Source organism: Mustelus asterias, chromosome 11 (assembly GCF_964213995.1).
Source record: "Mustelus asterias chromosome 11, sMusAst1.hap1.1, whole genome shotgun sequence".
NCBI classification, from domain to species: Eukaryota; Metazoa; Chordata; class Chondrichthyes; order Carcharhiniformes; family Triakidae; genus Mustelus; species Mustelus asterias.
In genome coordinates, this window is record NC_135811.1 from 10,308,922 (window position 1) to 10,332,685 (window position 23,764).

The 23,764-nt window shown below is 47.3% G+C and overlaps 1 protein-coding gene across 1 annotated transcript in view; it reads left to right on the plus strand.

Moving 5' to 3' along the window:
* The window catches only part of hpse2 (heparanase 2), a 333,459-nt gene that overhangs the window by 139,058 nt on the left and 170,637 nt on the right, over positions 1–23,764 (plus strand). Inside the window, exon 4 of the mRNA XM_078223121.1 lies at positions 4,036–4,209. Coding sequence (XP_078079247.1) covers positions 4,036–4,209 — 174 coding nt within the window. The remainder of the gene's footprint in view (positions 1–4,035; positions 4,210–23,764) is intronic.

Genomic DNA, 23,764 nt, shown 5'->3' on the forward strand with positions numbered 1-23,764 from the left:
CTAGCAAGTCACTCAGTTCAAGGGCAATTAGCGATATGTAACAAAATAGATCTTGCCAATGACACCTACATCCCAACCAAGAATCAAAAAAAGTATAAGACTTTGGTAAGACCACACCTAGCGTATGTGCACAGATTTGGTCTCCATATTTAAGCAAGGATATACTTGCATTGGAGGCTGTACAGCGAAGGTTGGCATGAAAGAGTGGGCCTGTGATGAGAGGCTGAGTAAATCAGACCAATACGCTCTGAGGTTTAGGAGAATGAGAGGCGATCTCCTCATAAACATACTACAATGACCTCAGTGAGACCCACGAGGTGAGCCTCTTGGAGTATGAGCTCCCTGATTGAGGTACTGATTGCCTGCCCAATCAGGGAGTCTAACCAGCATATATATTGAGGAGTATCAGGGCTACTGATACTCCAGATTCTGACTGTGTACCTGACTCTCTTAGGAGTGGAATTGAGTTTGTAAATAAAGGGAATCTGGTGAAGGCAGACCGGCCTCTGAGGGGTTATTTCACATACAGGATTCTGAAGGGGTTCGACTGGGAAATCCAGAACACAGGGGGCAAAGTCTCAGAATAAGGGGCTGAGAGGAGAAGAAATCTCTTCAAGCAGAGGTTTTGAATCTTTGGAATTTTCTCCCCAGGATTCTCCATTGTTGAGTATCTTTGAGGTGGAGGTAGACAAGATACCTGGTCACTCAGGGTATCAGGGGATACGGGGAGCAGGAAGAAGATCTATCATGATCTTATTGACTGGAGAAGAGGCTCAAAGGCTTTGTGGCTAATTCCTCCTCCTATTCCTTCTGTTGTTAAACAAAATAGAGTTGAAATGTTCAAACTATATTTGGGCAGTTGTGAACTCTCTGAAGGTGTCCTCTTGGTGATTCTCTCCCCAGGTGCAAGCGGTGTGTGTGAAACATAGAAACAAAGGAAACAGGTGCAGGAGGAGGCCATTCAGCCCTTCGAGCCTGCACCACCATTCAATATGATTATGTTGATCATGCACTTTCAGTATCCCACTCCCCCTTTCCCTCCATACTCCTTGATCCCTTTAGCCACAAGGACCACATCCAGCTCCCTCTTGAACATATCCAACAAACTGGCCCCAACAGCTTTCTGTAGTAGAAGATTCCACAGATTCACAACTCTCTGAGTGAAGAGGTTCTTTCTCACCTTGGTCCTGAATGGCTTAACCCTTATTCTTAGACTGTGACCCCTAGTTCTGCACTTCCCCAACATCGGGAATATTCTTCCTGCATCTAGCCTGTCCAGTCCCATCTGGATTTTATATGTTTCTATGAGATCTCCTCTCATTCTTCTAAATTGCAGTGAGTACAAACCCAGCCAATCCAGTCTCTCTTCATATGTCAGTCCTGCCATTCCAGTCTAGCCCCAACTAGGGGCGGCACGGTAGCACAGTGGTTAGCACTGCTGCTTCACAGCTCCAGGGTCCAGGTTTCGATTCCCAGCTCGGGTCACTGTCTGTGTGGAGTTTGCACATTCTCCTCGTGTCTGCGTGGGTTTCCTCCGGGTGCTCCGGTTTCCTCCCACAGTCCAAAGATGTGCGGGTTAGGTTGATTGGCTAGGTTAAAAAAATTGCCCCTTAGAGTCCTGGGATGCGTAGGTTAGAGGGATTAGCGGGTAAAATATGTGGGGGTAGGGCCTGTGTGGGATTGTGGTCGGTGCAGACTCGATGGGCCGAATGGCCTCCTTCTGCACTGTAGGGTTTCTATGATTCTATGATAGTGAACCTTCGCTGGACTCCCTCAATAGCAAGAATGTCCTTCCTCAGACTAGGAGACCAAATCTACACACAATACGCAAGGTGTGGCCTCACCAAGGCCCTGTATAACTTCAGCAAGACAGCCTTACTCCTATACTCAAATCCTCTTACTATGAAGACCAGCATGCCATTAACTTTCCTCACTGCCTGCCATACTTGCATGCCAACCTTCAATGACTGTTCCACCATGACACCCACTTCCCCTTTTCCTAAACTGTCACCATTCAGGTAATAATCTTCCTTCCTGTTTTTGCCACCAAAGTTGATAATCTCACATTTATCCACAGTATTTTGCATTTGCCAAGTATTTGCCCACTCAGCCAGCCTGTCCCAGTCGCCCTGCAGCCTCTCAGCATCCTCCTCACAGCACACACTGCCACCCAGCTTAGTGACATCTGCAAATCTGAAGATGTTGCATTCAATTCCTTCACCCAAATCATTAATGTATATTGTGAATAGCTGGGGTCCCAGCACTGAACCCCACGGTATCCCACTAGTCACTGCCTGCCACGTTGAAAAGGATCCATTTATTCCCACTCTGCTTCCTGTCTGCCCCACAGGTTTATTTGGAAGCAAATGCCATTAGCTTTTGGAGCGCTGCTCCTTCGTCAGATGGAGTGGAATTCAGAGCAGATTTCCACTCCATCTGACGAAGGAGCAGCGCTCCAAAAGCTAATGGCATTTGCTACCAAATAAACCTGTTGGACTTTAACCTGGTGTTGTTAAAACTCTTACTGTATTTACCCCAGTCCAACGCCGGCATCTCCACATCCTGTCTGCCAACCGGTTCTCTATCCACGTCAATACATTACCCCCAATACCATGAGCTTTAATTTTGCTCATTAATCTCTTGTGTGGGACCTTGTCAAAAGCTTTTTGAAAGTTCAGATACACAACATCCACTGGTTCACCCTTGTACTGGTCACATTCTCAATAAATTTGAGAAGATTTGTCAAGCATGATTTCCCTTTAGTGAATCCCTGCTGACTTGGACCAATCCTGTCACCACTTTCCAAATGCTCAGTTATTACATCCTTAATAATTGACTCCAGCATTTTCCCCATCACCAACGTCAGGCTAAGTGGTCTATAATTCCCCGGTTTCTCTCCCTCTTTTTAAAAAATGTGTGGTCACATTAGCTACCCTCCAATCCACTGGAACACTTCCAGAGTCTATAGAATGCTGGAAAATGATCACCAATGCACCCACTATTTTTAGGGCCACTTCCTTGAGTACTGCGGGGTGCAGAGCATGAGGCCTGGGAACTAACTGGGTTTTAATCTCAGCAATTTCCCTAATACAATTTCCTGACTAATAAGGATTTCCTTCAGTTCCTCCTTCATGCAAGACCCTCTGTCCCCTAATATTTCTGGAAGGTTATTTGTGTCCTCCTTAGTGAAGACAGATCCAAAGTATTTATTCAGCTGGTCTGCCATCTCTTTGTTGCTCATTGTGAATTCACCTGATTCTAATTGTAAGGGACCTACATTTGTCTTCACCAGTCTTTTTCTCTTCACATATAGAAGCTTTTGCAGTCAACTTTTATGTCTTCTGCAAGCCCACTCTCATATTCTATTTTCCCCTTCCTTCTGCTGGATTTTAAATTTCTCTCAGTCCTCAGGTTTGCTGCTTTTTCTGGCGAATTTATATGCCTCCTTTTTGGCTTTAACACTATCCCTGATTTCCAATGTCAGCCATGGATGAGCCATCTTCCCCACTTGACTCTTACGCCAGATAGGGATGTAGAAGTTCATCCATGTGTTTTTTAAATGTCTGCCATTGCCGATCCACTGTCAACTCCTGAAGTATCCATTTCCAGATTATCCTAGCCAATGCACGTCTCATACGTTTCCTCCGGGTGCTCCGGTTTCCTCCCACAGTCTGAAAGACGTGCTGGTTAGGGTGCATTGGCCGTGCTAAATTCTCCCTCAATGTACCCGAACAGGTGCCGGAGAGTGGAGACTGGGGGATTTTCACAGTAACTTCATTGCAGTGTAAATGTAAACCTACTTGTGACAATAATAGATAAACTTTAACAACTTTGGCAGAGGATCCTTAAAAATGACATTGAAATGACCTAAACCCCACCTTTTTCCGGGTTGCTGCTGGAGTTCTGCTGCTCAGAGTTATAGTGCGGTAATTGGGAACTCGTTCCCGCCTCTCAATAGACATTTGCACAACCGATCGGTGGTCTTTTCTTTTGAGATTTATGGCCAGATTTCAACTGTAGCTCGTTTTTAACCAGCCAGGTCTCTAGACAAACTCTACAACTTCGCCGAGTGTTCCGGTTTGCACCTGATTCTTGGTCTGAATGCCCTGCTGCGGAATCCTGACAACTCCTGGAATGGTTCCAGCGGCCTGAGTCTCCTCAAGTACTGTGCCGGCAAGAAGTACAATATATCCTGGGAACTTGGAAATGGTAAGTGAGCTTCTCTGTCCGAGTCAGCGAGGTCTACTTTCCTCCCTCACTTCCCATGAACCTACTTGAGTACGTTGATATGTCTTTCACTGCACCGTTTGATGATAAAGTTTGATAGCAGGCGGCACAGTGGTGCAATGGTTAGCACTGCTGCCTCACAGCGCCAGGGACCCGGGTTCAATTCCGGCCACGGGTCACTGTCTGTGTGAAGCTTGCACATTCTCCTCGTGTCTGCATGGGTTTCCTCCCACGGTCCAAACATGTGCGGGTTAGGTTGATTGGCCATGCTAAATTGCCCCTTCGTGTCAGGGGGATTAGGAGGGTGAATATGTGGGATTACAGGGATAGGACCTGGGTGGAATTGTTGTCGGTGCAGGCTCGATGGGCCAAATGGCCTCCTTCTGCGCTCTAGATTGTATGGATCTATATTCCCGAGAAAGGACATGGAGGCACAGCATGTAGGTGCAATAAAGATTTACCAGGATAACAGAATTGTGAGTGTATATCTATCAGGCGACATTGAGAGGGCTGAAGCTCTTTCCCCGGATAAAGAGAAGGCTAAGGGGTAATCTGAAAGGGGTCTTGAAAATTCTGAAGGGGATAGACTTAGACAAGATGTTTCCACTTGTGAGGGAGTCCAAAACTAAAAGACATAAATATAAGATAGTCACCAATAAATCAAAGAAACTTCTTTACTGACAGAGGGAATAGAACATGGTATTTGCTATGGAAGGAAGGAATAGATGGATATAGAGACGGAGGGAGGGATTTTCCAGCTGTATTCCCATGACAGGCGGGACGGGAAAGTCCTTATCTATGCCCCTCATGATATGCAGGTGGGGTGAGAGGCAGTTGAGTGGGAAGAAGCACGTGTGGACCATGTACACAGGCAGAAACCTGACGGGCTGAATAGCCAGAGCCGGTGCTGTAAATTCCATGTAATTTGATGTAAGAATGTTTTTCTTTTGTGCTGCCATGAAGGCTTTTCCCTCCAATATCAACACAAACTCCGATTTGGATGTGAAGTCACCGAATGCTCAACGAGGTGTTAGGGACTGAGTTTGCAATAGTTGAGCTGGACACCCACTGGAGTATGTTTGCACCTGATCCAAAATAAATATAAATACATTTTCCACTCATCTGCCCATTGGATGCACCTGGGAGATTTACAAGTATCAGCAACTCGTGTCAACACCAAAAGGCAAAATCATTAAATCGGCAAGCTGAAATGTAGCTCGCAAGCTTAGGTAGGCATCTGGAGGATGGGTTGGCGTTAACCTCGGGGAGCTTTACAGAATCGTTGCTTAGAAGATTGGGTGGATTGGGTGGAGTCTACCAAAGAGTGGATGGTTGGACTCATTGGAGGGGAATTTTCCACTGCAGGGATTATCCGCTCTCGCCCAAATCAATGGAGTTTAGAACGCCTTGCTACATTTTCCAGTCCCACCCACTCTGTGACAGGGCTATGAACTCTGCCCATTGGACCAAATGGACTTTTTTCATTCCACTCCTCCTTACATAGAGGCATGGATTGGTTCTCCTGAAGGGGATTCACTTGGAAAATAAAGAGAGTGTTAATAATACAGAGCTGCGGACATCTTGATGAGAGACTCAGGAAATAGCCACATGGCCAGAGTACACCCGAATCATAGAATTGCTACAGTGCAGAAGGAGGCCATTCGGCCCATCGAGTCTGCACCGACCGCAAACCTACCCAGCCCCTATCCCTGTAGCCCCACGTATTTACCCTCGCTAATCCCCCGACACTAAGGGGCAATTTAGCATGACCAATCAACCTAACCCACACATCTTTGGACAGTGGGAGGAAACAAGGGGAAACCCATGCAGACACGGAGAGAATGTGCAAACTCCACACAGACAGTGACCCAAGACTGGGAATCGAACCTGGGTCCCTGACGCTGTGAGGCAGCAGTGCTAACCAATGATAACCTGTTTCTCTATTCCATTATAAAGTAATTCCTCGTTGCTCTAGAAAATCAAGGGAAGTGATAGCTAGGTATCCAATTCGGGCTGGATGTGTTGCTAAATATTACAGTACATGACGTGCCCCCTCCCATGATGCCGCCATTAGACTACCCAACACATTCGTCCCCAAGACAAGCTGCCACCCCACACCACTAGGAAACAGCCTTATCATCCACTCAATTAGGTGATTGATGCCTGTCAAACAATCCTCTCCCATCCCCTAACCCCCTCCTCCAATCCCCAAAAGGAGGCGATGGCATAATGGTATTGTCACTGGACTAGGAACCTAGACAGCCAGGGCAGGATCTGGGGACCAGGATTCAAATCCCACCACAGCAGATGATGAAATTTGAATTCAATATATTCTGGAATCAAAAGTCTACTGATGACCATGAAACAATCGTTGATTGCTGGAAAAACCCATCTGGTTCACTAATGTCCATTAGGGAAAGAAATCTGCCGTCCTTACCCGGTCTGGCCTACACGTGACTCTGGATGCACACCAATGTGTTTGATGCTTAAACGCCCTCTGGAATGGAGGGCAGTTAGGGACAAAAAATAAATGCTGGCCCAGCCAGCGACCTTTACATCCCATAAAAATGAATGAAGACTTAAATCCCCCTCCCATCCCTAACCTCCAACTGCCTTCCCTATTCCACCCCCCCACCGCCCCAACCCTATCCAAACCTCCCAACCCCAATACAAACAAACAAAAATGTTCAAAGAAGATCATAGAATCATAGAAACCCTACAGTGCAGAAGGAGGCCATTCGGCCCATCGAAACTGCACCAACAACAATCCCACCCCCGACTCTATCCTCACACCCCACACATTTACCCCACTAAACTACACATCCCAGGACACTAAGGGGCAATTTAGCATGGCCGATCAACCTAACTGACACATCTTTCGGACTGTGGGAGGAAACCGGAGGAAACCCACGCAGACACGGGGAGAAGGTGTAAACCCCACACAGACAGTGACCCAATCTGGGAATTGAACCCGGGTCCCTGGAGCCGTGAGGCAGCAGTGCTAACCACTGTGCCACCGTGCCGCCCAAAACATGAGAAAACAAAAATCACTACAAGTTTTTTGTGGGTTTCTCACAATCCTCTACATGAATCTTTAATTCCAGGGAACTCCAGGGCAATGCTGGAGGTTTGGAAACACTGCCTATAGCTGGTAAAGTCACCAGCTGGAGAATCTACAATCTCACTGCAAAAGCATAGAACAAAGAACAAAGAACAATACAGCACAGGAACAGGCCCTTCGGCCCTCCAAGCCCGCGCCGCTCCCCGGTCCAGGATTGAATCCTGAATCCAGGATCCCCGCCCAATTTTCCAGCCTATCTACATCCTAATATCCTATCCACCGAGCTGTCCCTCACAGCTACGATGCTTTGTTCATCACAACCTATTAACTCACCCCCACCCCCCCATTCCAGACCATGTGATCTCCAGGGAGAGGCGAAAACCCAGAGTGAAAACCCCAGGGCCAATATGGGGAAAAAAAAATCTGGGAAATTCCTCTCCGACCCCCTGAGGCGATCGAAACGAGTCCAGGAGATCACACTGGCCCTGATCAGAAAATGCTTCCCAACCCTATTCATTTCCACTTCTGCTTTACGAACACCATCTGAATTCCCTGCCCCCGAGACAGGTTCCCAACTATCCGCAGTCTCGCTCTATACTGGCACCAGCAAGATGATCATAGAATGAAGGAGCTCAACTTTGAAATGTCCGGATGATTCACCCACCGGATTGGAATAAGCTTCGAAAAGCAAGTGAATGAAAGCAGGCTGGATGAAGTGTCAATAATATCTTGCTGCCTTGGCCTGGTTGCTATAGGTATTGGTGTCCACGATGGTGAATTCACCCAAACAGGAAAACACTAGTGTCTGATCAAAGCAGAACTTTGTGTTGTTTTATATTTGCTGGTTGAGCGACATTAAGTTAAATGGTAATCTCACAAACAGTGCTGGGGTAATGCTCCACCAGTCTGTCAGCATTAGTGAGACATTGCATCTGTCCATGTGCTCAGCTAGACTTGACGTAGTGATGGTTCAGACTAGACTGACAGCAACTTTGCACCGTGAAACCTCTCCAGCCTTTCTCAAAGGTCACAGCTGTGGCGGGAGACAAAATATTCACTGGGTGCTCAAGATGAAGTAGGGATTAGATGAGTTATGCTTTGATCGTCAGTGGAAAATGGAAGGCGCCTGGGAGTTTGAGTTGTATCAGTTCCTGGAAGGTCGCAAACTGCCATCGTCCATTCAGTCTCACGCACCGGGTTTTGCTGCATAAACGGGTGGAATTTTGCCGCCCTGCCCGCCACAGGAATCGTAGTGGGCAGGGCACGGACCACGCAAAGGCCCACTGACCACGGGCGGAATTTTCTGGCTTTGGGGCAAGCGCGGCCGTAAAATCCCACCCCACGAGTTTGAATCAATCAAGACCTTTAGATTGAGCACACGGGATGCTGCTGCTGCTTGAGGGCGGCACGGTGGCACAGTGGTTAGCACTGCTGCCTCACAGCTCCAGGGACCCGGGTTCAATTCCCGGCTTGGGTCACTGCCTGTGTGGAGTTTGCACGTTCTCCCCGTGTCTGCGTGGGTTTCCTCCGGGTGCTCCGGTTTCCTCGCACACTCTAAAGATGTGAGGGTTAGGCTTATTGGCTGTGCTAAATTGCCCCATTGAGTCAGGCAGATTAGCAGCGTAAATACATGGGGTTATGCAGATAGGGCCTGGGTGGGGTTGTGGTCGGTTCAAGCTCGATGGGCCGAATGGCCTCTTTCTGCACTGTAGGGATTCTATGATTTATATCAGAAACTAAAGGCTGCTGCGGTACCGTGTGATGTTTGAAATAGATTTGACCTGACCTCAGTCTTTTCACATGAGCAATGTGAACCCCTCCTTCTCCATTTTTAACTACTTGTAGAAAGTCATTATGACCCCCATCCTAGAACAAAGAACAAAGAACAATACAGCACAGGAACAGGCCCTTCGGCCCTCCAAGCCCACGCCGCTCCCCGGTCCAGGATTGAATCCTGAATCCAGGATCCCCGCCCAATTTTCCAGCCTATCTACATACTAATATCCTATCCACCGAGCTGTCCCTCACAGCTACGATGCTTTGTTCATCACAACCTATTAGCTCACCCCCACCCCCCCATTCCAGACCATGTGATCTCCAGGGAGAGGCGAAAACCCAGAGTGAAAACCCCAGGGCCAATATGGGGGAAAAAAATCTGGGAAATTCCTCTCCGACCCCCTGAGGCGATCGAAACGAGTCCTGGAGATCACACTGGCCCTGATCGGAAAATGCTTCCCAACCCTATTCATTTCCACTTCCACGAACACCATATGAATTCCCTGCCCCCGAGACAGGTTCCCAACTATCCGCAGTAAATCCTCTCCCCATTCCATCCCTTCCAACTCTCGCCACCCCTGTCTCCCTCTGACACATGCGCACCAGGAGTCTATCTGTAGATGAGTGTCACATGAGGGGTGGCAGGGTGGCACAGTGGTTAGCACTGCTGCCTCACAGCTCCAGGGACCCGTGTTCGATTCCCTGTTTGTGTCACTGTCTGTGTGGAGTTTGCACGTTCTCCCCGTGTCTGCGTGGGTTTCCTCTGGGTGCTCCAGTTTCCTCCCACAGTCTGAAGATGTGCGGGTTAGGTGCATTGGGCATGCTAAATTTCCCCTTAGTGTCCCAGGATGCGTAAGTTTGAGGGATTAGCAGGGTAAATATGTGGGGTTACGGGGGTAGAGCCTGAGTGGGATTGTGGTCGGTGCAGACTCGATGGGCCGAATGGCCTCCTTCTGCACTGTATGATTCTATGATTTTCTATGTTTCTACATAATCCACTTTGAAATGTGACTGAGAGCTAAATCCTCTTGGATTTAGTTTGAAGGGATTAAGATGTCAACGCTGGAGGCCGAGCGGTAAAGCAAAATGCCTAGGAGGTACTAAAATATCCTTTGCGTATTCCGTGCTGAATAGCCGAGTGACATTAGCTCAGGTCAGTTTGCTGAGTGCCATTCTTCACCGCAATCATTCCTTACAGATGATGATTATCTGCAGTCACCCTTTAAAACAAATATCTCCCAAAGATCATCAAACACCTTGTTGTTTGACAAAACCGTCACTGCATGGAATAAAATGAGGTGTGCCTGTTCTGGGAAATTGAGGATCTGATTAAAATGAAAAGGGAGGCGTACGTTAAGTCCAGGCAACTGAAAACAGATGGAGCTCTGGAGGAATACAGAGAGAGTAGGAAAGATCTCAAACGGGGAGTTAGAAGGGCAAAAAGAGGGCACGAGATGTTCTTGGCAGGCAGGATTAAGGAGAATCCTAAGGCATTCTATTCATACGTTAGGAACAAAAGAGTTGTCAGGGAGAAAATCGGACCTCTCAGGGACAAAGGAGGGGAATTATGCTTAGAACCCAAGGGAATAGGGGAGATCCTAAATGAATACTTTGCATCGGTATTCACGAAGGAGAGGGGCGTGTTAACCGGGAGTGTCTCGGAGGGAGGTGTTGACCCGTTAGAGAAAATCTCCATTACGAGAGAGGAAGTGTTAGGTTTTTTAGGGAACATTAAAACTGACAAAGCCCCAGGGCCTGATGGCATCTATCCTCGACTGCTCAGGGAGACGAGAGAGGAAATTGCTGGGCCTCTGACGGAAATCTTTGTCGCTTCTTTGGACACGGGTGAGGTCCCTGAGGATTGGAGGATAGCGAATGTGGTCCCGTTGTTTAAGAAGGGTAGCAGGGATAACCCAGGAAATTATAGGCCGGTGAGCTTGACGTCCGTGGTAGGGAAGTTGTTGGAGAGGATTCTTAGAGACAGGATGTATGTGCATTTAGAACGGAACAATCTCATTAGTGACAGACAGCATGGTTTTGTAAGAGGGAGGTCGTGCCTTACAAAATTTGGTGGAGTTTTTTGAGGAAGTGACAAAAACGGTTGATGAAGGAAGGGCCGTGGATGTCGTCTATATGGATTTCAGTAAGGCATTTGACAAAGTCCCACATGGCAGGTTGGTTAAGAAGGTTAAGGCTCATGGGATACAAGGAGAAGTGGCTCGATGGGTGGAGAACTGGCTTGGCCATAGGAGACAGAGGGTAGTGGTCGAAGGGTCTTTTTCCGGCTGGAGGTCTGTGACCAGTGGTGTTCCACAGGGCTCTGTACTGGGACCTCTGCTATTTGTGATATATATAAATGATTTGGAAGAAGGTGTAACTGGTGTAATCAGCAAGTTTGCGGATGACACAAAGATGGCTGGAATTGCGGATAGCGAAGAGCATTGTCGGGCAATACAGCAGGATATAGATAGGCTGGAAAATTGGGCGGAGAGGTGGCAGATGGAATTTAATCCGGATAAATGCGAAGTGATGCATTTTGGAAGAAATAATGTAGGGAGGAGTTATGCAATAAATGGCAGAGTCATCAGGAGTATAGAAACACAGAGGGACCTAGGTGTGCAAGTCCACAAATCCTTGAAGGTGGCAACACAGGTGGAGAAGGTGGTGAAGAAGGCATATGGTATGCTTGCCTTTATAGGACGGGGTATAGAGTATAAAAGCTGGAGTCTGATGATGCAGCTGTATAGAACGCTGGTTAGGCCACATTTGGAGTACTGCGTCCAGTTCTGGTCGCCGCACTACCAGAAGGACGTGGAGGCATTGGAGAGAGTGCAGAGAAGGTTTACCAGGATGTTGCCTGGTATGGAGGGTCTTAGCTATGAGGAGAGATTGGGTAGACTGGGGTTGTTCTCCTTGGAAAGACGGAGAATGAGGGGAGATCTAATAGAGGTATACAAGATTATGAAGGGTATAAATAGGGTGAACAGTGGGAAGCTTTTTCCCAGGTCGGAGGTGACGATCACGAGGGGTCACAGGCTCAAGCTGAGAGGGGCGAAGTATAACTCAGACATCAGAGGGACGTTTTTTACACAGAGGGTGGTGGGGGCCTGGAATGCGCTGCCAAGTAGGGTGGTGGAGGCAGGCACGCTGACATCGTTTAAGACTTACCTGGATAGTCACATGAGCAGCCTGGGAATGGAGGGATACAAACGATTGGTCTAGTTGGACCAAGGAGCGGCACAGGCTTGGAGGGCCGAAGGCCTGTTTCCTGTGCTGTACTGTTCTTTGTTCTTTGTTCTTTGAAGGGGGGGAGGTTTAACACAGATATCAGAAGGACATATTTCACACAGAGGGTCGTGGGGGCCTGGAATGTGTTGCCGGGCAAGGTGGTGGAGGCGGACACACTGGGAACGTTTAAGACTTATCTAGACAGCTATATGACCGGAGTGGGAATGGAGGGATACAAAAGAGTGGTCTAGTTTGGACCAGGGAGCGGCGCGGGCTAATTGTTCCTTGTTTCTCGTTTCAAGGCTTCATTCTATGATCATCTTGCTGGTGCCAGTACAGAGCGAGACTGCGGATAGTTGGGAACCTGTCTCGGGGGCAGGGAATTCATATGGTGTTCATGGAAGTGGAAATGACTAGGGTTGGGAAGCATTTTCCGATCAGGGCCATTGTGATCTCCTGGACTCGTTTCGATCGCCTCAGGGGGTCGGAGAGGAATTTCCCAGATTTTTTTTTTTCCCCATATTGGCCCTGGGGTTTTTCACTCTGGGTTTTCGCCTCTCCCTGGAGATCACATGGTCTGGAATGGGGGCGTGGGGGTGAGTTAATAGGTTGTAATGAACAAAGCATCGTAGCTGTGAGGGACAGCTCGGTGGATAGGATATTGGTATGTAGATAGGCTGGAAAATTGGGCGGGGATCCTGGATTGAGGATTCAATCCTGGACCGGGGAGCGGCGCGGGCTTGGAGGGCCGAAGGGCCTGTTCCTGTGCTGTATTGTTCTTTGTTCTTTGTTCTTTGATAGCTGCTTAGGTGGAATTTTGATACACTTCAACCATGAGTTGAGGGGCCCGAGATACCTGCATGGTCAACTCCTCGAATGCTTAGGTACCAAGTCCCTGGCGCTGTGAGGCAGCAGAGCTAAGCACTGTGCCACCGTGGCGCCCATAAAGAGAGAGACATGAGGATTGCACTTCACGCCCAGTTGATAGTGCTTTCATTTTGGAGAAGCATTTCCTTTCGATTTCCCCTGGTGTATTGGACCATGTTGATGCAGCAGATGGAGGAGGATTGGTTGGGGAAAGCAGGTCCATAAGGGAGTCTATCCAATTGCCCATCCATGAATCGAATGGAAAATCAGGCGAATTCATGCTTACTATCAATGATTCTCTCTGTCTGGTTCACCATGCTAGCACTTATTACAGTGACTGACAAACTAATGCAAACTCACCTGGTTTACTAACATGCTATAGGGAAGGAAATCTGCTGTCTTTAACTTGTCTGTCTTATATGTGTCTCCAGACCCAGAGAAAAGTTGATCCTTAATAAGCCTTGCAAGCCACAAGGTACTCAAGAATGTGGTTCACTGCCACCTTCTCAAGGGCACTTAGTTTTTTTAAGTTTAAAGTTTATTTATTAGTGTCACAAGTAGGCTTACATCAACACTGCAATGAAGTTACTGTGAAAATCCTCTAGTTGCCACGTTCCGATGCCTGTTCGGGTGCACAGAGGAAGAATTTTGCACGGCCAGTGCACCTAACCAGCACGTCTTTCGGAGTGTGGGAGGAAACCGGAGCACCTGGAGGAAACCCACACAGACACGGGGAGAATGTGTAGACTCCACACAGACAGTGACCCAAGCCGGGAATCAAACCTAGGTGCCTGGCACTGTGAGGCAGCAGTGCTAACCACTGTGCCACCGTGCCACCCATACAGACTGGGCAATACACACTGGTCTTAACATTTATTCATTCTAAATATGCGGGCGCCAAAAAAAATCTCGAGTTTCTTTTATCATAGAATCCTACAGTGCAGAAGGAGGCCATTTGGCCCATTGAGTCTGCACCAACCACAATCCCATCCAGGCCCTGACCCCATAACCACATGCATTTACCCTAGCTAGTCCCCCTGACACTAAGGGGCAATTTAGCATGGCCAATCCACCTAACCCGCACATCTTTGGACTGTGGGAGGAAACCGGAGCACCCGGAGGAAACCCACGCAGACATGGGGAGAACGTGCAAACTCCACACAGACAGTGACCCAAGCCGGGAATCGAACCCGGGTCCCTGGCGCTGTGAGGCAGCAGTGCTGACCACTGTGCCGCCGTGGTAATTCAGGTGAGTTTTGTCCAGGGAAACCCCTCGAGAGATTAAATCCATCAGGCCATGTCCATTTTAGTGTCGGTTGTCTCCAGTACATAGGGGCAAGCTTGATGGGCCAAATGGTCTTTTCCTGTCCCCTGCTTTCTTCTGCCCCAATCCCTCTCGAATCAGGTCCTCCCTTATCTTCGGAAGGTCGTTATTTTTCACGTCTATGATCCGTTGACACGGCGTCGGCAGGAAGTGGCTTTTCTGAGGCCGGATTCAGGGCTGACCTCCTCTAAGCAGTCTCACCCCACTTCATTTCAGAGTCTTTACACACTCAATTCACACGCCAAGTTCAGTGTCAGTCAAAAGCAGTTTTGGCTTTGGACGTTAAACTTGCAGCACGTGACTCACTGAAATATTGCAAATTAAACAAATGTAACTTGAGGAATGTGCAAAATAAACTGAATTGCAAAACTAAAACAACTGAAAACACTCTTGGACAAGTAGAAATCAAGACAAATGCTACCAACAATTAAATAAACACACATCAAGCTCCCCGCACTTGCCTCTCTGCATCCAATTCCAGCATTAAATCCCAGGTTCGGGAATCTCTTTCAGACCTGATTTTAAACATTTCTCTCTTGCATTGCTTCTCCCAACCGTTCCCTCATTCCTTGCTTTTCAAGATCTCTGAGCTGCGGCATTTTCAAAGCTCTCCTATTCCTCTGATCCCAAGACGTTTTAGTGGCTATTAAAATGAGGGGCCACAAATTCTACCTAAAATTAAATAAGTCGCCCTTTTGGAATAAGCCACATCACCAAAAGGGCAACTTCTTCTGACTGACAGGTGCTTAGTGACCCAGAATGATTATTCAATACTCTAAAAGGTTAGAATTAAAGGGACACAGGACCGAATGTAAAGAGTGACAGAATCATAGAATTCTACAGTGCAGGAGGAGGCCATTTCATAGAATTATAGAATCCCTACAGTACAGAAAGAGGCCATTCGGCCCATCGAGTCTGCAGCGACCACAATCCCACTCAGACCCTACCCCCACATCCCTACATATTTTACCCGCTAATCCCTCTAATCTACGCATCCCAGGACACTAAGGGGCAATTTTAGCATGGCCAATCAACCTAACCCGCACATCTTTGGACTGTGGGAGGAAACCAGAGCACCCGGAGGAAACCCACACAGACACGAGGAGAATGTACAAACTCCACACAGACAGTGACCCAAGCCGGGAATCGAACCCGGGTCCCTGGTGCTGTGAGGCAGCAGTGCTAACCACTGTGCCACCGTGCTGCCATGATGGGGTAAGAATTCGTCTGGTCCTATGTGCCACAATATTGTCATTATAAATACATTCATGATTTTTACATCTCCACTATAAATACAGAACAGAAGCATTTACAATGCGCGTTAATCCAGCATTTCCCCCTCAGTGATTCTTCAGCAAATATTACTTGGAGGCAAAACTTTGAGCCTTGTGGAAGCAAAACTGATTTATGTTCAAAACTTAAGGCTGGAAAAGCGGCAGCCCGCTCCTGTGCTCGGGAATTCTGGATACCACTAAGCAAGACCTGAAAATGAATCGTCGTTGCCCAGGATTTGGTGGAGTTCTTCCTGCAAAGGTTCTTTATCTTTAACAGAAATCTGTACCTTCAAATGTTGACCACTTAGAGCCTTATTGTGTCACCTGTGAAATATTTCACGCCAGCTCCGATTCCCACCAACGTTTACAGATGCACCATAGAAAGTATCCTTTCTGGTTGTATCACAGCTTGGTATGGGGCTCCCGCTCTGCCCAAGACCGCAGGGAACTATAAAGGGTCGTGAATGGAGCCCAGTCCATTACGCAAACCAGCCTCCGACTCTGTCTACGCTTTCCGCTGCCTCGGAAAAGCAGCCGGCGTAATCAAGGACCCCACGTATCCCAGAAAGACTCTCTTCCACCTTCTTCCGTCGGGGAAAAGATACAAAAGGCTGAGATCATGTACCAACCGACTCAAGAACCAGCTTCTTTCCTGCTGCCATCAAACTTTTGAACGAACCTACCTCGCATTAAGTTGATCTTTCTCTACATCCTAGCTATGACTGTAACAAACTACATTCTGCACTCTCTCCTTCCCTTCTCTATGAATGGTATGCTTTGTACAGTGCACAAGAAACAATACTTTTCACTGTATAATACATATGACAATAAATCAAATCAAATCCTTCCTATTAGTTAAATCCTATCAGGATAATGTCTGTAGCTTCTACACTAGTTATTGGGCTAGATCACTTTCTGAAGGTGCCGTGTGTTAGCGCTTGAAGGTCCAGATACCAGGAGTGGATTTGGAAAGTCTGCCCCTATTTGTAAGTGGATGCAGTGGGTATTGGCTGGGTAGTTGAGCACAGTGGGTTTGGCAAATGGGCCCAGTTCTGTCACCTGCACTGTGTACCAAAAAGCAGGAACTTCTGTTTGATTTTTTTCCCTCCCTTCCACAGCTTGGGGGCTACGACCCAGGTTAAAATGCCCCCCATTCTCCATACAATCCCACAATCTGGGCGGCACGGTAGCACAGTGGTTAGCACTGCTGCTTCACAGCTCCAGGGTCCCGGGTTCGATTCCCGGCTCGGGTCACTGTCTGTGTGGAGTTTGCTCATTTACTGGCCAGGTTGATTGGCCAGGTTAAAAAAAAATAAAAATTGCCCCTTAGAGCCCTGGGATGCGTAGGTTAGAGGGATTAGTGGGTAAAATATGTGGGGGTAGGGCCTGGGTGGGATTGTGGTCGGTGCAGACTCGATGGGCCGAATGGCCTCCTTCTGCACTGTAGGGTTTCTATGATTCTATGGAACCATCACATACTTGTACCCGGGCAGGAAAGGAGAAAGAGAATGTATAGAGCATTTCACAAGCTCACAATGTCCCAAAGCCCACTTTAGAGCAAGTGGAATGCCTCCAAGGTCCAGTCACTGTTGTAATGCAGGAAACACAATGAAGGCAAATTGGAATGAAGGAATCGATGGGCAGCAGCATCGCTGGAAGTGATGATGATGCAGAAAAAGTGCCGTGAATTCTTGATGGGACCTTGTTTTTAAATGACTGCTTCAAAAACTAATTTTAACTGAAAAGTTGTGGGACATGGTGGATGAACATCAGACATGCGTTTCTTTCAATTGCCAAGTCGATTGCTGTAAATTGGAAAAAAGCTTCTTTAATATGGTTAATATTTGGTGACAATTTGTGCACAGCAAGCTCCCACAAACAGCAATCTGATAACGGCCAGATCATCTGTTTTTTGAGATGTTGGATGAGGGATAAATATTGGCCAAGGCACCGTGAACAACTCCTCTGTTCTTCTTCAGACGAATGCTGCTGGGATATATATGACTTTCACCCCAGAGGACAGACATCTCAAAGCCGGCACTCCAGCAGTGAGGCGCTGACTCCAGGGCTGCCTTACAATCTGCAAAGCAAAGTGATAGAGATCATGTTTATTGAAGAGATCAGGATGGTTTAATCTCAAGCAAAGTAAGCAGTTGCAGAATTTCAGTTCGCAAATCATTGCTCCCTAAGTGTTTACACAGTGTATGATATATTTATACTGTTAGCGTTTGCCATGCCCAACTGTGACAGGGGAATGAAAAATGCCCGCGCCTGTTATTTTAAGCAGCTTTTCGCAGAAAGAAAAAGTTCCCGCTCAGCAGAAAGCTCTTTTCGGGTGAACCTTTTGCTTTTAAAATAATTTACGCCCTTTATATCCCCCTGACGTGTGGGGAATTAATGGGGTGGGCTCTGCAGTAACCCCCCCGCCTCCATCATGTCAAGTTTTTCCAAATATTTTTATCTATTTATTACTCTTAATACTACTCTCTGTTTAGATCAGTTTGGCTTTGAAAATGAATGAACTCAAACTAAAGAAAAGTAAGTAAGCTGTTGGGTTCGTACTCAACAGGATCACTCAACTTCCCCTTTACCCCTTTGCCACTGCAGTCTCCCTCAACCCCATCTTTACTTCAACACTAACTTCTTCTAGTCTTTCAACAGTAAAAGGCAGCAACTGGGTCATTTTTGTTTCGAGGTGGTCCTTCCATCTTGGACTCTAGGCGTGGAACCTAGTTCTCAGACAGAATGTAAACATTCTCTAGTATCTGCTTAACACTAGTTTACCAGTACTCCATCTAAACAGGTTACAGAGTAGGCACTTTGCTCCTAGGCACAGTTCCAACCTCTCTCTCCCTCTTGAACCCAACACGTGACTGAGTGCTGTCAGCGATACATTATCGTCCACTTCATACATCAGTGTAACCCATTCTGTTAACCCTTCATACTGCAATTTTAATAACGGTTATTCTTGATGCAGGATACCAGGGTAAACTCATCAGGCTGGACTCTACTCCAGAGGAGGCAGCCTCTCAATATCTGGCTGTTCTCATCCAGATCCAACCCCCTCTGTGAAAGAGCTGTCTTGCCTGGGGCATTCTTGGGAGCACAGGGAAGCGCAGTCAGCTTCCAGTAATACTTAAGGCTGTGCAACATTTCTACAAGTTTATTTATTCGTCACAAGTCGGCTTACATTAACACTGCAATGAAGTTACTGTGAAAATCCCCTAGTCGCCACACTCTGGCACCTGTTCGGGTAACACTGAGGGAGAATTTAGCACGGCCAATGCTAAATTCATAAGAACATAAGAACATAAGAAATAGGAGCAGGAGTAGACCATCTAGCCCCTCGAGCCTGCCCCGCCATTCAATAAGATCATGGCTGATCTGAAGTGGATCAGTTCCACTTACCCGCCTGATCCCTATAACCCCTAATTCCCTTACCGATCAGGTAAGGGAATTCAGCATGTCTTTGGAGTGTGGGAGGAAACCGGAGCACCCGGAGGAAACCTGCACAGGTACGGGGAAACTGTGCAAACTCCACACAGACAGTGACCCAAGCGGGGAATTGAACCCAGGTTCCTGGCGCTGTGAGGCAGCAGCACTAACCACTATGTCACCATGCTGCCCTACAAGGGAGGATATGGGAATGGAATTCCCAGAATGAGGTCAACCCAAGGGCTTCTCATTGACACCCCAGCTTGGCGATAGAAGGTTGTCCATTGCAGGGTTATGTTCGATCATGTCTCTGTTCAATTTTCTTAAGGAGGAGTGAGACAAGAAAGCGTACGATAGGAACAAACAACAAAGCACTGCGGATAGCCCAGGTGAATATAGGAAGTGCAGGGACGAGGTTAAAAAGGAAATAAGGAAATCAAAGCGAGGACATGAAAAAAGATTAGCAAATGAAGTCAAAGAAAACCCAAAGATGTTTTCCCAATATATTAATGGTAAAAGGTTAGTTGAGGAAAAAGTGTGACCTATCAAAGATGAAGAAGGGAACTTGTGTGTAGATGCAGAGGCTGTGGGACTGGGTGGGGGGGGGGGGGGGTTTCAAATGTACATTTTGGGCGGGATTTTCCTGTCCCTCCCGCCACGGGAATCAAAGCAGGTGGGACACTGACCATGCAAAGGTCTGCTGACCTTGGGCTGGATTTTCCGGAATTGGGGCAAGCGCGGCTGGAAAATCCTGCCTTTTGTCTCCGTCTTTGCAAAGGAAAGAGGTGACGCAGATTTAGAAGTCCAGGAGGAGCACTGAGATATCAGATGGGATAATCATAAAGCGAGAGAGGAAGTAAAGAGTTGGAAGCTTGTAAGTTGAAAAGTCGCCAGGGTCAGGTGGACTGTTTCTGAGGCTGCTGAAGGATGTCAGGGAGGAGATAACAGATGCTCTGAGAATGATTTTCATATCCTCACTAGATACAGGGGAGTTCCTGGAAGACTGGAGAAATGCAAACATAGTTCCACTGTTTAAAAAGGGATAGAAGGAAATGTCAAACAATTATAGGCCAGTTAGTCTTACAAATTAGTAGAATCATTCCTCAGAGATAGGATTAATGGTCACGTAGAAAGACATGGACGTGTCAGGGATGGGTCAGCATGGATTTGTTAAAGGAAGGTCTTGCCTCACAAACTTGGTCGAATTATTTGAGGAAGTGAGAAGAAGAGTTGATGAAGGTAGCGCAGTGGATGTTGTGTACATGGATTTTAGCAAGGCATTTGACAAGGTCCCACATGGCAAATTGGTCAAAAAGCCCATGGGATGCAGGGCACTGTGGCAAACTGGATCAAAAGTTCATAGATCATAGAATCCTACAGTGCAGAAGGAGGCCATTCGGCCCATCGACTCTGCACCGGCCACAATCCCACCCAGGCCCTATCCTCACACCCCACACATTTACCCCACTAACCTACACATCCCAGGACACTAAGGGGCAATTTAGCATGGCCAATCAACCTAACCTGCACATCTTTGTATTGTGGGAGGAAACCGGAGCACCTGGAGGAAACCGACTCAGACACGGGGAGAACGTGCCAACTCCACACAGACAGTGACCCAAGCCGGGATTCGAACCTGGGTCCCTGGCGCTGTGAGGCAGCAGTGCTAACCACTGTGCCACTGTGCCGCCCCTAAAATTGGCTTAAAAACAGGAAATAAAGGGTAATGGTCGATGGATGCTCTTGTGAATGGAAAGCTGTTTCAAGTGGTGTTCCACAGGGTTCTGTGTTGGGACCCGTTATATGTGTTGGAAATTAATGATTTAGACGTGAACGTGGGGAACACAGTTGGGAAATTTGCAGATGACACAAAGTTTGGCCAAGTAGTGGACAGTGTAGAGGATAGCTATTATCTACAAAATGATATTGATGGGTTGGTGGGGTGGGCGGTAAAGTGGCGGTTGGATTTTAACCTAGAAATGTGTGAGGTCGTGCATTTAGGGAGGTTAAACAGTTATAGGGAATACATAATAAATGGGAATATACTAAGAGGGGTAGATGAAGTGAGAAATCTTGGAGTACAAATACACAGGTCCCTAAAGGTAAGTTCAAGTAAACAAGGTTGCAAAGAAGGCATGTGGAATGCTCTCCTTCATTGACAGAGATGTAGAATAAAAAAGTAAGGATATAATATTGGAAGAACAGTGGTGAGGCCACAACTGGAGTATTGTGTGCAGTTCTGGCCACCACCTTACAGAAAGGACGTAATTGCCCTGGAGAGAGTGCAGAGGAGGTTTACAAGAATATTATCAGGGCTGGAAAAGTGTAGCTATGAGGAGAGATTGGATACGTTGGGGTTATTTTCCTTGGAACAAAGAAGGCTGAGAGGTGACTGGAATGAGGTATACAAAATTATGAGGGAAGAGATAAGAGTGGACAGGATAATATTGTTGGCCTTGGTAGAGAATTCTAGAATCAGGGGACATAGATACAAGATAAGTGGCAGTAGGTGTGGAGGGGACACGAGGAAGAACTTCTTTGCGCAGAGGCTGGTAGGTGTATGTTGGTGTCCGAGTTGGTGGTGGTGGCAGAGACCCTAAACTCTTTTAAAAAGTACCTGGATCTGCATCTTCAGTGTTGTAAGCTGCAGGGCTATGGGCTGGGTGCAGGAAGGTGTGATTAAACAGGGCACCTGGGTGTCCTCAGGCTGGCATGGACAGGATGGGCTGAATGCCCTCCTCCTTCTGTGCTGTAACTTTTCTGCGGTTCTATGGAGGCAGCAGAAGACACCGCCTTTTTCTTGGCTCTCATGGACCTGAGGAGAAGGGGCTGCTGCTGTCAGGCAGGGAGAAGGGAAGATTCTCACCCTGAGGGATGTGAGCCAGCTGGGCCCCATGAAGACCCAGGAGCTGAGCTGGAGACACCAATTCCCTGGAGGTGTTTGGCAACCCAAGTTGCAATGAAGACACCTCTCATACTTGCAGATGAGCAAGAGATGGTGAGACAGACATCTTCGCTTGTTGTGGGATGTGCTGGGTCACATAGAACCATTGAATCGCTGCAGCGCAGAAGGAGGCCATTCAGCCCATCAAGTCTGCACTGATTCTCCAAAAGAGCATCTTCCCCAGACCACATCCTTCAGGAGGATCTGATGGTGCATGCCTGGGAGGCCATCCATTGCCAATGGCTCTAAAGGTGAACGGTGAACTCAATGTTTTGGAGACTGGCTTGTTCCAGTGTTCGGCTGGGAACCTCTGCAGAATATCACAATCCTTCACTCATGAATGCATCTGAGAGGTCACCGATGCCCTTTCCAGTTCTGTCTGGATGAAGCCAATCAAAGAACAAACAAAGAACAATATGGCACAGGAACAGGCCCTTCGGCCCTCCAAGCCCGCACCGCTCCCTGGTCCAAACTAGACCATTCTTTTGTATCCCTCCATTCCCACTCCATTCATGTGGCTATCTAGATAAGTCTTGAACGTTCCCAGTGTGTCCACCTCCACCACCTTGCCCGGCAGCGCATTCCAGGCTCCCACCACCCTCTGTGTAAAATACGTCTTTCTGATATCCATGTTAAACCTCCCCCCCCTCTCACCTTGAACCTATGACCCCTCGTGAACATCACCACCGACCTGGGAAAAGCTTCCCACCGTTCACCCTATCTATGCCTTTCATAATTTTATACACCTCTATTAGGTCACCCCTCATCCTCCGTCTTTCCAGTGAGAACAACCCCAGTTTACCCAATCAGAGCAATGGAATTTGCAGTTACCTCCAGCTTCCTACTGGTGTAGGATGTCATCGACTGCACACATGTGGCTTTAAGTGCTCCCTGGCAGCATCCGCTATAATTCATCAATAGAAAAAGCTTTCAATCTCTCAACATGCAGCTGATCAGTAAACACCAAGTAACCAATTAAAACATTATCTGACAAATGCAGCATTATCTGACCAATCTGCACCAATGCAGGATCAGACCTGGTGCCAATGCACTCTCCCAAGTCCACCTTGCTCCCACTTCAATGATAAGAAGACCAAAACTGTTCACAGTCTTCCAGGTTAGGCCTAACTTGTGCCTGAGTATTTCCAGCATTTTCTACCTTTACTCCAAGACATTGCCCCTGGCCATGCATGAGGCATTAAAGCATCCCCTGCACCCCTGAATCTTGTCCCTGAATATAAAACATCGCCATTAGGAAGGGAGCAGAAAGACTGGACAATTGAGAGAAAATTCAGCGTGAACCACATCATGTTGCTCTTAAATTAATAACTGGCTGTCCAAAATGTCTAGATCTTTATCGGGGAAACTCACTTAATGGGAGGTGTACGTAAAATGTTCTGTCAAATACAAAAAAAACCTTAGAAAACCACAGTTTAAAAACTTCAGTGCTAAGATACTTTCAGATCATTTTAAAAACTCACATTTGTGATATTTATATTGTCCAGACAGCCGATTTTAGTGAATAATGAGGTATTAGATCAGTATCAAATTACGTTTGGTGATAGTGAGGAACAGTAATGGAGAGTTCGAGATTAATAGCCACTTACTTAAAGTGGGCGCATAATCCA